Raw genomic sequence first — 12,595 nt, 5'->3', positions numbered from 1 at the left:
TCACCCAAAAGAGAAAATTCTGTTAGCATTTACTCACCTCAAACCTTTGTAAGTATCTATCTTCTGTTGAACACAAATGAATGTTAGTATTTATTCCTATTATGGATGTCAGAGGCCACTGGTTTCTGACATTCTTCAAAATATCTTCTTTTGTATTTAACACACAAAAAAAGCTTCTAAAGATTTGGAAAACTGGTGCTGGTGAATGTTTTAATTTTGGGGTGAACTGTTTCTTTAAGGGTGTCATGGTGGCGTAGTGGTAGCACAATCGCCTCACAGCAAAATGGTTGCTGGTTCGAGCCCCAGCTGGGTCAGTAGGCATTTCTGTGTGGAATTTGCATGTTCTCCCCGTGTTCACGTGGGTTTCCTCCAGGTGCTCCGGTTTTCCCCACAGTCCAAAGACACTCGGTATAGATGAATTGAATAAGCTAAATTGGCCATAGTGTGTGTGTGTGTGTGTGTGTGTGTGTGTGTGTGAGAATGCAAGTGTGTGGGTGTTTCTCGGTGTTGGGTTGCACCTGGAAGTGCATCCGCTGCTTAAAACATATGCTGATAAGTTGGTGGTTCATTCCGCTGTGGCAACCCCTGATTAATAAAGTGACTAAGCCGAAAAAGAAAATGAATGAATGTTCTTTTAAGCTCAAGCACAAACCTATGGCTACAAGTCCTCCACATATAGTGATGGCAGCTGAAGACTCCAACCGATCTCCAAGGATTCGCTCCCAGATGACCTCTCCACTGGACAGATCAAGAGCCTGCAGTCGGTGCGAATGAGAGCCAATGAACACTGTGGTTCTATCAGGAGCCACCAGCAGTACTGGAGAGGCGTCAACACACCTGCCTGTGTCAGAGCTCCACAGGACCCGCAGGCCAAGCGGCAGGACACCAGAAAAGTCTTCCCTCTCACCCCCACATGAACTCGTACTCTCACTGGCCAGTAATGTCTCTTCTTGAGCTTGAAGATGGTCTGTTATGTTTGTAACAGCAGAACTCTTAGAGAGTTTCAGTGAGGGGTTAGATATTAAACCAGTGTTGTTATCTACTGAATTATTGGTCACTTTGTTTGTATCTAGTGCATCTGAGAAGACTGCCTCTGGTATTTTCTGAAAACCCCATTTGTAAACTTCAGCAGCTCGTCTCACGACTACAAATCCCATTGTCCTTCTCACTAAGGGAACTACGAAAGGACTTTCCATGGCGCTCGCTGTGGTCGTTTCCTTGTGTTGTCTTTTACCCGAAGCTTCAGAGTCTGAATCGTCCGCCGTTCTTTTCTTTGATGGCAGGACTGCATCCACATGCGTTTCTGTCATGACGTGGCTCAGCAGGTCTGAGAAGGAGCCGTCCAGTATGACCTCCAACAGGCCCACAGAGGTCGTCCCCATGGCAATGGTGATGTCATCAAAGAGACGCAGGGCCTGAAGGGAGTCTCCTCCACTGAACATGAAGTGTGCATCTTCTTCAACACCCACGTCATCCTGCAGGCCGAGACACTCCTAAAGGACACGAACAAACACACAGAGGCACTCAGCAGGCAATGGGAGAGATTTTGCAGACTTAAAGGGACAGTTCACCCAAAAATTACAATTCTGTCATTATTTACTCACCTTTCACGAGTTTCTTTTTTTCTGTTAACCATAAAAGAAGATATTTTGAAGAAAGTTGGAAACCTGTAACCATAAGCTATGTTTCCATCCAAAGATGCAAATTAAATGTATGTGCAAAACTGGGATATCGCATATAAGACGTGCGAATAAAGCAGCGCTTCCATCCAAGTAGTCAAAGAGATCGTCACTTCCAGATAAACTGACGCGAAATTTCAAAAGTAAAAACGGAAACGTGAATCTTTCTGAGATTTTCACCTCAGAAGACAGTATGCCGACACGCAATAAACACGTGGTGGTGTTTGAAGGCGTCAGACGCAGAGCACAGACGCTCTTGACAATTCTGCAGGTAATTGATAACATGATTATACTAATACTGAAATGGTTCAAATGTTTTAGAATGACCAAAACAACATTTCAGATGTTTTACAGTGTGCTCAGTCTGCTGGTTTGTCCATACACACACATTTTTATAATCACATGATCTCATAACATCACATGACCTTTTTTAATGCGCATACTGAAATTTGTTCGTTAAAAGTGTTTCCATCGTAGTTTATGCGCATCTTTTCTTATCGAATTCAAAAAGTTTATTCTACTCAGTTGTGCGCATATGTTTATGAGAATTTTCAAAATGTATGTTTATCGTGGCATTTCCATCAACCGTTTCTTTATGCGCATATCTGAAATCCACATAACAATAGGTATATGGAAACGTAGCTATTGACTTCCATAATATTTGTTTTTCCTATTATAGTTACAGGGTTTCAGCTTTCTTCAAAATATCTTCTTTTGTTTTCAACAGAGGAAAGAAACTCATAAAGGTTTGGAATCACTTGAGGAAGAGTAAATAATGATTATATTTGCATTTTTGGGTGAACTATCCCTTTAAAGAACCACAATTTAAAATGTGCACCTTTCATGTACATAGGATAAATGCAAGTTTTACCTTCCACAGGTTTTGTAACTTCAGTCTCACAGATGCAGCGTCTTTCTGTGCAGTTTGATTATTTTTGTCTTGTCTTTGAGCATCACACATCTTTATCAACTCGTCAGTGGCTATTTTACCTATAAATGCACACAACATTGAGAAAAAACTGTTCATAGCTGATTAAGTAGATCAACTGTGAAGGAAATGCCAAAATGTAATAATGAAACAAATTAAAATATTTAAAAACAGAAATCATAACAATCATCTTTCATATTAAGTGCATTTTTGTTTAACTGTTCTTGCTTTTTCTTAAAAGGTTGCATCAAATTTTTACATGTATTAATAACAAGCTTAAAAAAATAATTAGTCATTTCCATCATTAGTCAAAGTACACTGCTTGAACTTGAGTAGTGCTACACTGTTGTTTTGATTTTCTACAATTTGAGTATTTTTAAAAGTGTAAGAACATTCATTCATTCATTTTCCTTCAGCTTAGTCTCTTTATTCATCAGGGTTCGTCACAGCGGAATGAACCGCCAACTTATCCAGCATATGTTTTACACAGCGGGTGCCCTTCCAGCTGCAACCCAGTACTCGAAAACATCTATACACACTCATTCACACTCACACACTACGGCTAATTTAGTTTATTCCATTCACCTGTAGCGCATGTCTTTGGACTGTGGGGGAAACCGGAGCACCCGAAGGAAACCCACACTAACACAGGGAGAACATGCAAACTCCACACAGACATGCCAACTGACCCAGTCGAGGCTCGAACCAGTGACCTTCTTGCTGTGAGACAAAAGTGCTAACCACTGAGCCACCGTGTCACCAAGTACAAGAACATTAATGTAATAATTAAAGTTTTATTAATCAGAATGACTATATTTATTATTAAAAGAGTTTTGATGTAGTCTTCATTTTCGTTATGTTAAATACTTTTTTTTTCTCAGGGTTTTCGCCTTTATTTGAGAGGACAGCAGAGAGCATTGACAGGAAAGCATGGGGAGCAGAGAGAGGGGAAGGATCGGCACAGGACCGCGAGGCGGAATCGAACCCAGGCCGCCGTGAGCACCGGAGTGCACGTGTCGACACACCAACCACCACACCACCGTCGCCGACATGTTAATTACTTTTTAACAGAAATATTTTTTTATCTAAAATGAATCCAAGTCTGATGCCATGGTGCTCCACCGGAAAAAGGTGGTTTGCCATCTCCAGGTTGGAGGAAAGTCCTTACCCCAGGTGGAGGAGTTCAAGTATCTCTGAGTTTTGTTCACAAGTGAGGGAAAGAAGGAACGTGAGATTGACAGGCGGATTGGTGCAGCGGCAGCAGTAATGCGGTCAATGTCCAGGTCTGTTGTGGTAAAAAAGGAGCTGAGAAGAAAGGCAAAGCTCTTGATTTACCAGTCAATCTACATTCCTACTCTCACCCATGGTCATGAGCTTTGGGTCATGACCGAAAGGACAAGATCTCGGATACAAGCAGCCAAAATGAGTTTCCATCACAGGGTGGCAGGGCGCACTCTTATAGATAGGGTGAGGAGCTCTGTCACCCGGGAGGAACTCGGAGCCTCCACATCGAGAGAATTCAGCTGAGGTGGCTCGGGCATCTGTTTCGCATGCTGCCTGGACACCTACCTAGGGAAGTGTTCCAGACATGTCTCACCAAGAGGAGACCTCGGGGAAGACCCAAGTCACGCTGGAGGGACTATGTCGCTCGGCTGGCCTGGGAACACCTCGGGATCCCCCAGAGGAGCTAGAGGAAGTGTCTGGGGAGAGGGAAGTCTGGGGTTTTCTCCTAAGACTGCTGCCCCCGTGACCCGGCCCCAGAAAAGCAGTTGAAAATGAATGAGTGAATAAATCTAAATTGAATAAATTGAGATCAAGAAATAATGCTGTATTTATTATATCGTTAAAACCAACATTATTAGCCCTATTTAATTAACTACAAAACTATTGAACAAACTATCATAATACAGTTACTTGCCTAATTAGCCTAACTTGCCTAACTCACCTAGTAAAGCCTTTGAATTGCACTTTGAGCTGAATACTAGTAGCTTGACAAATATCTAGTAAAATATTATGAACTACAGAAATTTTGTATATGTGTTTAATGTTTAGAAATGTGTTGAAAAACACACAAAAAAATCTTCTTTCCGTTAAACAGAAATTGGGGAAAAAATATACAGGGAGCTATTCATTCTGGAGGGTTAATAATTCAATTGATAATTTAACTACATTAAAACTGTTGGTCTAGTGTTACGTTTACAAAAGTTTAACTGAACTGAATTCAGTTTGCATTGGGTATATTTAATTAAATATTCAGGGAAAATTACAAACGCAGTTGGACTCGTATAAAAGTCCAACTCGTCTTACAGGACGGCGTTCACTTGCCATGAGAGGTGAGTGGAAGAGCAGGGATGAATAATATCATGTCTGGAATGCTGTGACTGGACAAACGCTGTGATAGTTGATGGCGAATCTCTCCTTCGGTAACTCTGAGGGATGGAGGGCTGGCTTTTGCTGAGACACTGACTTCAGAGGGTCGTGCTGAATGTTTCTCATGATGTATTTCAGAAGACAAGGGGGCTCCTGCATGACCTGATGTCAGCACTATAAATGCCAGCAGCCTGTCACCCTCGCTCAGGTTCACAGCACACGCCTCTACCCCAGGAAAACTCTCAATGATCTGACCACACAAAGAAATCAAATCATCATGTAAGATGGTACATGTAGTTTTCAATACTCTCAGAGATTACTATTAATGTTGTTGAACGGGGCATAAAGCACATACCTGCTGCAAAGCATCTAGATGAACCCGCTGACCAAAGCGCTTGACCAGACGATCCTTCCTGCCCAGGAAATAGAGATTTGAGTCCCGCACCTGCACCCAGTCTCCAGTCGCACGCATTGTGCCCTTGACCACAGTTTTTTCATCGTCCAGAAGACAAACTCTGTTCTGACCACCTGAATGTGAAGACAATAATTCACTGTACAATATGCCAATGTGTTCTTTAAGTGTACATTTATAGTACGCACACAATGAGTTCAATAAGCGATACTTTAATCCATATCTCCATTACTCTTACATTGTTTTTCTTCAACACCTAAAACAAAATAGCACACGGTTTAAATAATTCTGCTCCCAAACCTTACTATATGTAAAAAAAAGTGGGTTTTCTTAAGCAGTTTTGTCAAGTTTTCCACTGCAAATATCTAAATCATCTTAAATGAAGTGGGAAGTGTTGATTTCTGTTTATTTTTGACTGGAGTAATAGTGCTGAATATTAATCTGCATTACAGAAATAACTTAAAATTAAAAAATATATTAATAATAAATGTCAATTTGAATAATACTTCACACTATTACTGTTTTACTGCTATTTTGATCAAATAATTGCAACTTAGGTGAGCAGTAAGGCTTTTTTTAAAGAACATTAACAAATTTTACTAACCTCAAACATTTAATATCTCCTCAGAAAAAGTTAATTTATTACTAACACAATACTACAAAGGTCTAGATTTAGATAATTGTACTATACCTATGAACAACTGTCCTTCTCCTTCTGTGACGAGACGTCCTGTTTCATCTCTCACCACCATTACAGTGTCTAACATTGGCTCTCCAAGGGGCACAGATACATCAGTCCTGTCAATTAACAATACACATCATATGTAAACAGACAGTGCATCACAAACAAATGGCTGAATACTGATAACATTTGGCATGTTTACTTCACTTCATATTACAGAACAACTATGTTTACATGCCGTCTGTTTTATTTTTACAATAGTTTGGTGTTTTTGTTATGTGCTTGTTATTTTTATAGTAATAATTTAGTAATAATAGCTTTTAGTTTTCATTTATGTCGAGCAGAAAATCTTAGTGTATTTTAAACATTTATTTTTATATATGCATTTACATTTATTCAAGTCTAAGTCAAGTCTGAGTTAGTTTTGTATTTGAATAATTATTTGAATAATTATAAAAACTAAATTAATAATAAAAACTAAAATTAAACTAGATACATAATAAAAACTAGATAAATGAAAACCTTTTCATTGTTTTAATTTACAATAGTATACCTGTAATAATTAATCACAATAAAATCTGTTTAAAAGATCACTGACATCACAAAACGTATCAACTTGATAAGTCATATTTTAATAATCAGACATCTTATTTTAATAATAATAAGCAGTCATATTATCTTCAAACTCAAATTCATTCTAAAAAATTAAGCTTATACAAAAAATGTTTTGTATGCTTATATAAAGGAAATATATACTGATAAATTAGTAGACATGCATTTTAGCACCCATTTAAGATAAACACAATACGTGGCTGCAGGTTTGGAGTCACTCACATGTCCTCCAAGCATAGGTGTTCATCTGGGACTTTGTACCAGCTCGCCCAGCAGGAAACTTCTGTGGTGCCGTAAAGATTACAAATGAGTGTGCGATTGCCTTCCTGCCTCCAGCTCTTGACAAGATTTAGAGATGGACATGGCTCTCCTCCAAAAGCCAATATCCTCAGGGAAGAATCTGCACTCAGCACCTCCTCCTGAAGGACATGCTTTCCAAAGCGCCTCACAAGAGTGGGAGTGGCCTGAAAACAGAATTAAAGTCAATTATATGTTATCGGGCTATTGATATAACCAAAATCTTATAGGGACAGTTCACATCCAACCACTCACTCAAACGGAAGTGCACTGTAAAAAATATTCAAACTTAGCAGTTTTCTGTATTTTGTAATTCAAGGTTTTATTTTTTTCTTGTTTATTTATGCTTTTGAATTGCATTATGGAACCTTGACCTTTCTACTAACATCTTTTTACCTTGTAAAGTTCAAAAACTTGACTTTTATTAAAAATTTTAATAGTTTAAAGTGTTATATTGTCTTGGTTGTTGTTGTATATTATAGTAAAAAACCTTGTAATAAACTGCCAGTACATTTCCTGTTATTTTACAGACTTAATTCTCTATTTCTAATACATTATATTATTTCAAACTACTAAAATGTCAATCAAATTCGCTTTGTTAAACTGTAGAGTTGAATTTTCAACATCAAAAGTCGACAGAGGATCAAGGTCCCATAATGCAATTCACAACCATAAACAAACAGAAAACACAAAAAACGGTTAATTAATTTTTACAGTGTGGTTCTAAACTTTTAGAAACTTTTTTTCTTCTGTTGATCAAAAAACAAGATACTTTGAAGAATGTTGGTGGAAAAGCAGCCGTAGACGTCCAAAGTGATAAAAAAGTATTATGGAAGTCAATGGCTGTTTTATTTAACATTCTTCTGTACATCGTCTTTAGTGTTTAACACAAGAAAACAAAAACAGTTAAAGTTTTTGGGACAAGTGTAGGATGAGTAAATGATGATAGAATATTCATTTTTGGGTGAACTCTATCATTTCTCTTTAAAAAACTCTTTAATTTCTTGTTCATGTACATGATTTTACAGTTAAATAGGGTAAAATAAATAGCTAAAACCCACATAGAACTGCAAACTTTTTTTGTATTAGAAGTTTTCTAAAATGTTATGTTTAAATAAGCAAATGGGGTATTATATGATTTTTTTTTTCATTAAATGTGCAAATTTTTGCCCCCTGAGAACACTCCTCTCAACAACGAAAAATTAACATGTTAGCATTTGGTTCTCTCCTGGCTAGAAGACTGATATGTTTAAACGGAAAGACCCTATTTCACCAACACAATCACTGGATAAGATAAGTCATGTCTTATGTTAAGTTGAAGAAAATAAGACATAATATCAGAGGGTCTGTTGAGACATTTTACAAGGTCTGGCAACCTTTAACTCGTGTGATGAAAATGGATGCACACAACATGACAATATGGGGAAAAAAAGGAACTAGTGTCATATTTTTGTCATGTCGTCATCTTTTAGTTTCTCTATGGACATTTGATTGTATATTGTTCCTAGATCTGGTGTTCTGGAAAAGTTTTTTTTGTTTGCTCTGTATAATGTGAAAAACAAATAAAAACCTTGAACAAATGTGCACATTTTATACATTTCTAACACAAATCATTTAACATTAGATGAAGTCAGGTTCAAAATTCTGGTTCAGTTTTTTTTTTTTTTAACTTCATAACTTATTCAATCATTTTCCTACAACTTAGTCCCACAGCAGAATGAACCACCAACTATTCTGGCATATGTTATATGCAGTGGATGTCCTTCCAGCCGCAACCCAGTATTGGGAAATACTCCATAACTCATTTTGTAAAATAAAATGACATTTGCTCAATATAAAAGTGCTGCTGACGTGGAGATTTATGATTTAGTGCCAGAGAAAATAAAAAAACAACTACTTTTGAGAAAAAGGCCTTTAAAAATATGTATGGTAATTGACATCTACAGAACTTTATATGAGACACTGTTTGAAATGCCTGAAATCTAAAAACTGGCAGACGAATGGAAAAGTCTTTACTTTTCCATTCCTGTGAGGCTTTGTAGTGTCTGATATTAAAGATGTATTAAACATAGAATTAGTTTCAGGGAAAAAAACAACAGCTGAGTGGGTTTTCAAGCACTGGAGTGTGAAAAGGAATTCTGAGTGATGCAAAACATGTTTAACTAAAATACTGAAAACAAATTATTGGTGCATGCAGATAAACAAGTGAATGGCAAAAGAACACACTCGTTATCTTTGTAATCTGCATAATGCACAAATTTCAGCTCATTACTTCTGCTAAAAATGTTGATTACAGGACCATCGTCTCAACCTTGCAGCATGTGAACATTCAGGAGAAAATCTAACTGAGAAATGAAGTGATTCGATTATTAAAATGTCTAATTAAAGGCTGTCAGAATTTCCGCAAACGAGACTCAGTGAGGAATAAAGTCACTTGCCTGTAAGACTGTGGTTGAGTTTCGTTTGAACAGCACATGAGCGAGTCTGCGTGGCATCTTTTTAACAGCAGAGGGCACAATTAGGAGACACGCTCCTGAGGAAAGGGCCATAAACACCTCCACCACAGACGGGTCAAAGGTTAACGGAGATGACAGGAACACGGTGTCTTCTGAGGTCATCTTAAAGACAAAACTGTTGAGAAGTAAAAGAACAGAAGTTTATTAAAAAACACTTCTGTTATCTCACAATATTTGTTTGAAAATTGGGGCTAGTTGTTACAAAGGCCATTTCTTAGTAGTTGTAAGGTTGAGTAAAAAGACCAGCTAAGGTGTGTGTTTGCACACTGATTTCACACACATACTTCAACATTTTCTTAAAGTCACTTTCTGCATCACTTTTCTCTGTAAGCCATGATATTTAATTAGCATTAAAACTAAAGATGATCAAACATGTCAGCGCAATAGCCTAGTGGTTAGCGCGCGGACACATGGTGCAGTAGCACTTCAGGGCGTCCCGTGTTTGAATCCCGGCTCGAAGACATTTCCCAACCCTACCCCTCTCTCTCTCTCCAACTTTGCTTCCTGTCTCATCTAACAAAGGCAAGAAAGCCAAAAATAAATATTTAAAAAAAAGGATCAAACATTAAAACAATGTACCATTATTAAAGATTGAGCATCAATTATAATTTATTATAACAGAGCAGAACATAATCATATAATTACTTTAGCTTTATTCAGTTGTATTCATTTTCTTTTAGCTTAGTCCCTTTATTCATGAGGGGTCGCCACAGCGGAATGAACCGCCAACTTATCCAGCATATGTTTTACACAGCGGATGCCCTTCCAGCTGCAACCCATCACTGGGAAACATCCATACACTCTTACATACACTACAGCCAATTAAGTTTATTCCATTCACCTGTAGCGCATGTGTTTGGACTGTAGGAGAAACCAGAGCACCCGGAGGAAACTCACACGAACACAGGGAGAACATGCAAACTCCACACAGAAATTCCAATTAAACCAGCCAGGGCTTGAACCAGTGACCTGCTTGCTCTGAGGCGACAGTGCTAACCTCTGAGCCACCATGTTGCCCTACTTTAGCTTTATTAATTCAATTGTTTTTATTCATTTCTTTAATTATTTTACTATACAGAATCAAGAAGTAGTCTAAAAATGTTTGAAATAGGACTGATACACCAAATATTTTCAACTTATGCGTCACATCAATGTGAAAGAAATTCTTCAGTAATAAATAAAACGGTGCAATTATTAGCTTAGATTCCAAAACAGGACATTTCTGCCCCTCTGAAGGGCACTTTAGAGTGAAAAAAATCTCATGGCTGCCATATTAAAGAGTCATTCCAAACGGAAGTGCTCAAAGCTAGCCACTCCGAAGGGCTCTTTGGAGTTAAGTATTTTAAAAGGTACAACTGATGGACACTTTTGGCCGTGATCCTTTGTGCAGGGAAGTTGTTTGGTGTCACACACTGCATTCAATTTGGAAGGAATCCTCCCTATGCTCTAATAATCCCTTCAGAGGTACTTTCCAAAGGAATTAGGGCATTCTGAATGAAACCCAGCACTGTCTAAACGTGAAACATTAGTCTGTTGTGATTTCAGACACATTTTTATGGATTGTACCCACTGATAATGAAGAACATGCTATATAGATCAGTGATTCTACTTTGTTAAATCAAATTTTAATGTAATATTTTAGCAACCAGGTAAACAATTAAACACATTAGTGTAAAAACAAAGAAACAAAATACAGGATATTTTCAACAGAAACAAATGCTGAATGTTTTGTGCTTACCGCAGGTGTGTAATATTAGGCACAATACACCTGTGTGGGACCTTCACTATTTTAGGAAGGCCTGTTGTTCCGGATGTGTGCAGAACATAGGCCAACGGCTCCCCCTGCTGGACGTTTTTGGCAACGGCAGAGCTGAAAGGCGCCTCGGTCGCTTGACTGCTTTCCTTCTGCTCACTTTTTATTTTGATTAAAGTGAGCCTGTGTGAAGAAAATGTTGCACATACTTCCAGGGATATCAGGGTGGAAAAGGCACTCTGGAAATGCTGTTGGTTTCAAAATGTTACCAGTAAATCACAACAAATATAATATAATATAATATAATATAATATAATATAAACCTACATGAAGCAGCTCATTTTGTATCAAGCAGAAGCTCAGTCTGCAGTTGTTGATCATTCTCAGGCTGCACTGAGCTGGTGCTGCAGGATCCAGAGGTAAATATGCCGCAGGAAACTGCAGGATACTGTTCGAAGACACAATTTACTGAATAAATAATAAAATATGTATTTGATTTTAATAAATAGCTACTAGAACAACCCATTCTAAGCAAGCATCGACACTGTGATTCGTACCCTATAATCCAGACAGGAAGAAGCACATCTGGAAGGCAGAATAACCCGATTGCATCTTCATGATTCTGGACAGAGACGCGCAGTTGTGCGGTTAATTCATCTGACAGGGAAATAAGTTCAGCATATGTTAAAGAGACGCGCGCTGCGATGCTGCTGTCAAACGCGACAGCTCTTTTATCGCCGTGAGCGCGCGCCGCCTCGTGCACCAGTTCGTGAAGGAGTTTCGCTGTCATGTCTAAGCGAAAAAATGTGTTAAATAATCATTTGATTAACTACATTGTAGTTGCAATCTACTAGTTCACGAACGCCTGCAAACTAGTGTAAAAACCAGAGCGAATCGCTCAGTTGAGTCGAATGCCCGGTTAGAACAGGTTCACAGAGATTTTAATGAGTCGTTCACAAATTGAACCGAGTCGCCTTAAATCGGTCTGACCGGTTCTCGATTATTTTATTTGACGTTTTTGTAGTCCAATTAAAGATGTGCAAATGATTTTTGTAATTAAATAAGTTTTTCGTTTGATCAAACTGTATCCAAGATTTGCGTTTACATTTGTTCATTTTAGTAAATCGCAAATTAGATAAATTTCACGACTTCTTGATTTATTTAGAAACATTCCCATTTATATAACAACAATAATTGTTACAAGTGGTGAACAATTAATAAAATTATGGAACTGATAGCTACTTCGTTTCCACAATTTACATTAAAAAAACATGAGTGACTTGAGTACTCAATAAAATTCATAAATAAGTCAGGACCGTTTTTTAAACGAATCATTCAAACGAACC

At 37.9% G+C, this 12,595-nt stretch overlaps 1 protein-coding gene across 1 annotated transcript in view; it reads right to left on the bottom strand.

The window, feature by feature from the left end:
- aasdh (aminoadipate-semialdehyde dehydrogenase) overlaps positions 1-12,101 on the bottom strand; it is a 14,963-nt gene extending 2,862 nt beyond the window's left edge. Inside the window, exons 1-10 of the mRNA XM_056481460.1 lie at positions 11,807-12,101; positions 11,577-11,697; positions 11,235-11,497; positions 9,419-9,611; positions 6,906-7,147; positions 6,081-6,187; positions 5,333-5,505; positions 4,933-5,227; positions 2,551-2,669; positions 653-1,493 (exon numbers count right to left, since the gene is read on the bottom strand). Coding sequence (XP_056337435.1) covers positions 653-1,493; positions 2,551-2,669; positions 4,933-5,227; positions 5,333-5,505; positions 6,081-6,187; positions 6,906-7,147; positions 9,419-9,611; positions 11,235-11,497; positions 11,577-11,697; positions 11,807-12,039 — 2,587 coding nt within the window. The 5' untranslated portion in view covers positions 12,040-12,101. The remainder of the gene's footprint in view (positions 1-652; positions 1,494-2,550; positions 2,670-4,932; positions 5,228-5,332; positions 5,506-6,080; positions 6,188-6,905; positions 7,148-9,418; positions 9,612-11,234; positions 11,498-11,576; positions 11,698-11,806) is intronic.
- Between the last annotated feature and the right edge of the window lie 494 nt (positions 12,102-12,595).

This window comes from Danio aesculapii, chromosome 20 (assembly GCF_903798145.1).
Source record: "Danio aesculapii chromosome 20, fDanAes4.1, whole genome shotgun sequence".
In the NCBI taxonomy this organism is placed as follows: Eukaryota; Metazoa; Chordata; class Actinopteri; order Cypriniformes; family Danionidae; genus Danio; species Danio aesculapii.
The sequence above is the reverse complement of the archived record's forward strand: the minus strand, read 5'-3'. Positions and strand labels throughout refer to the sequence as shown.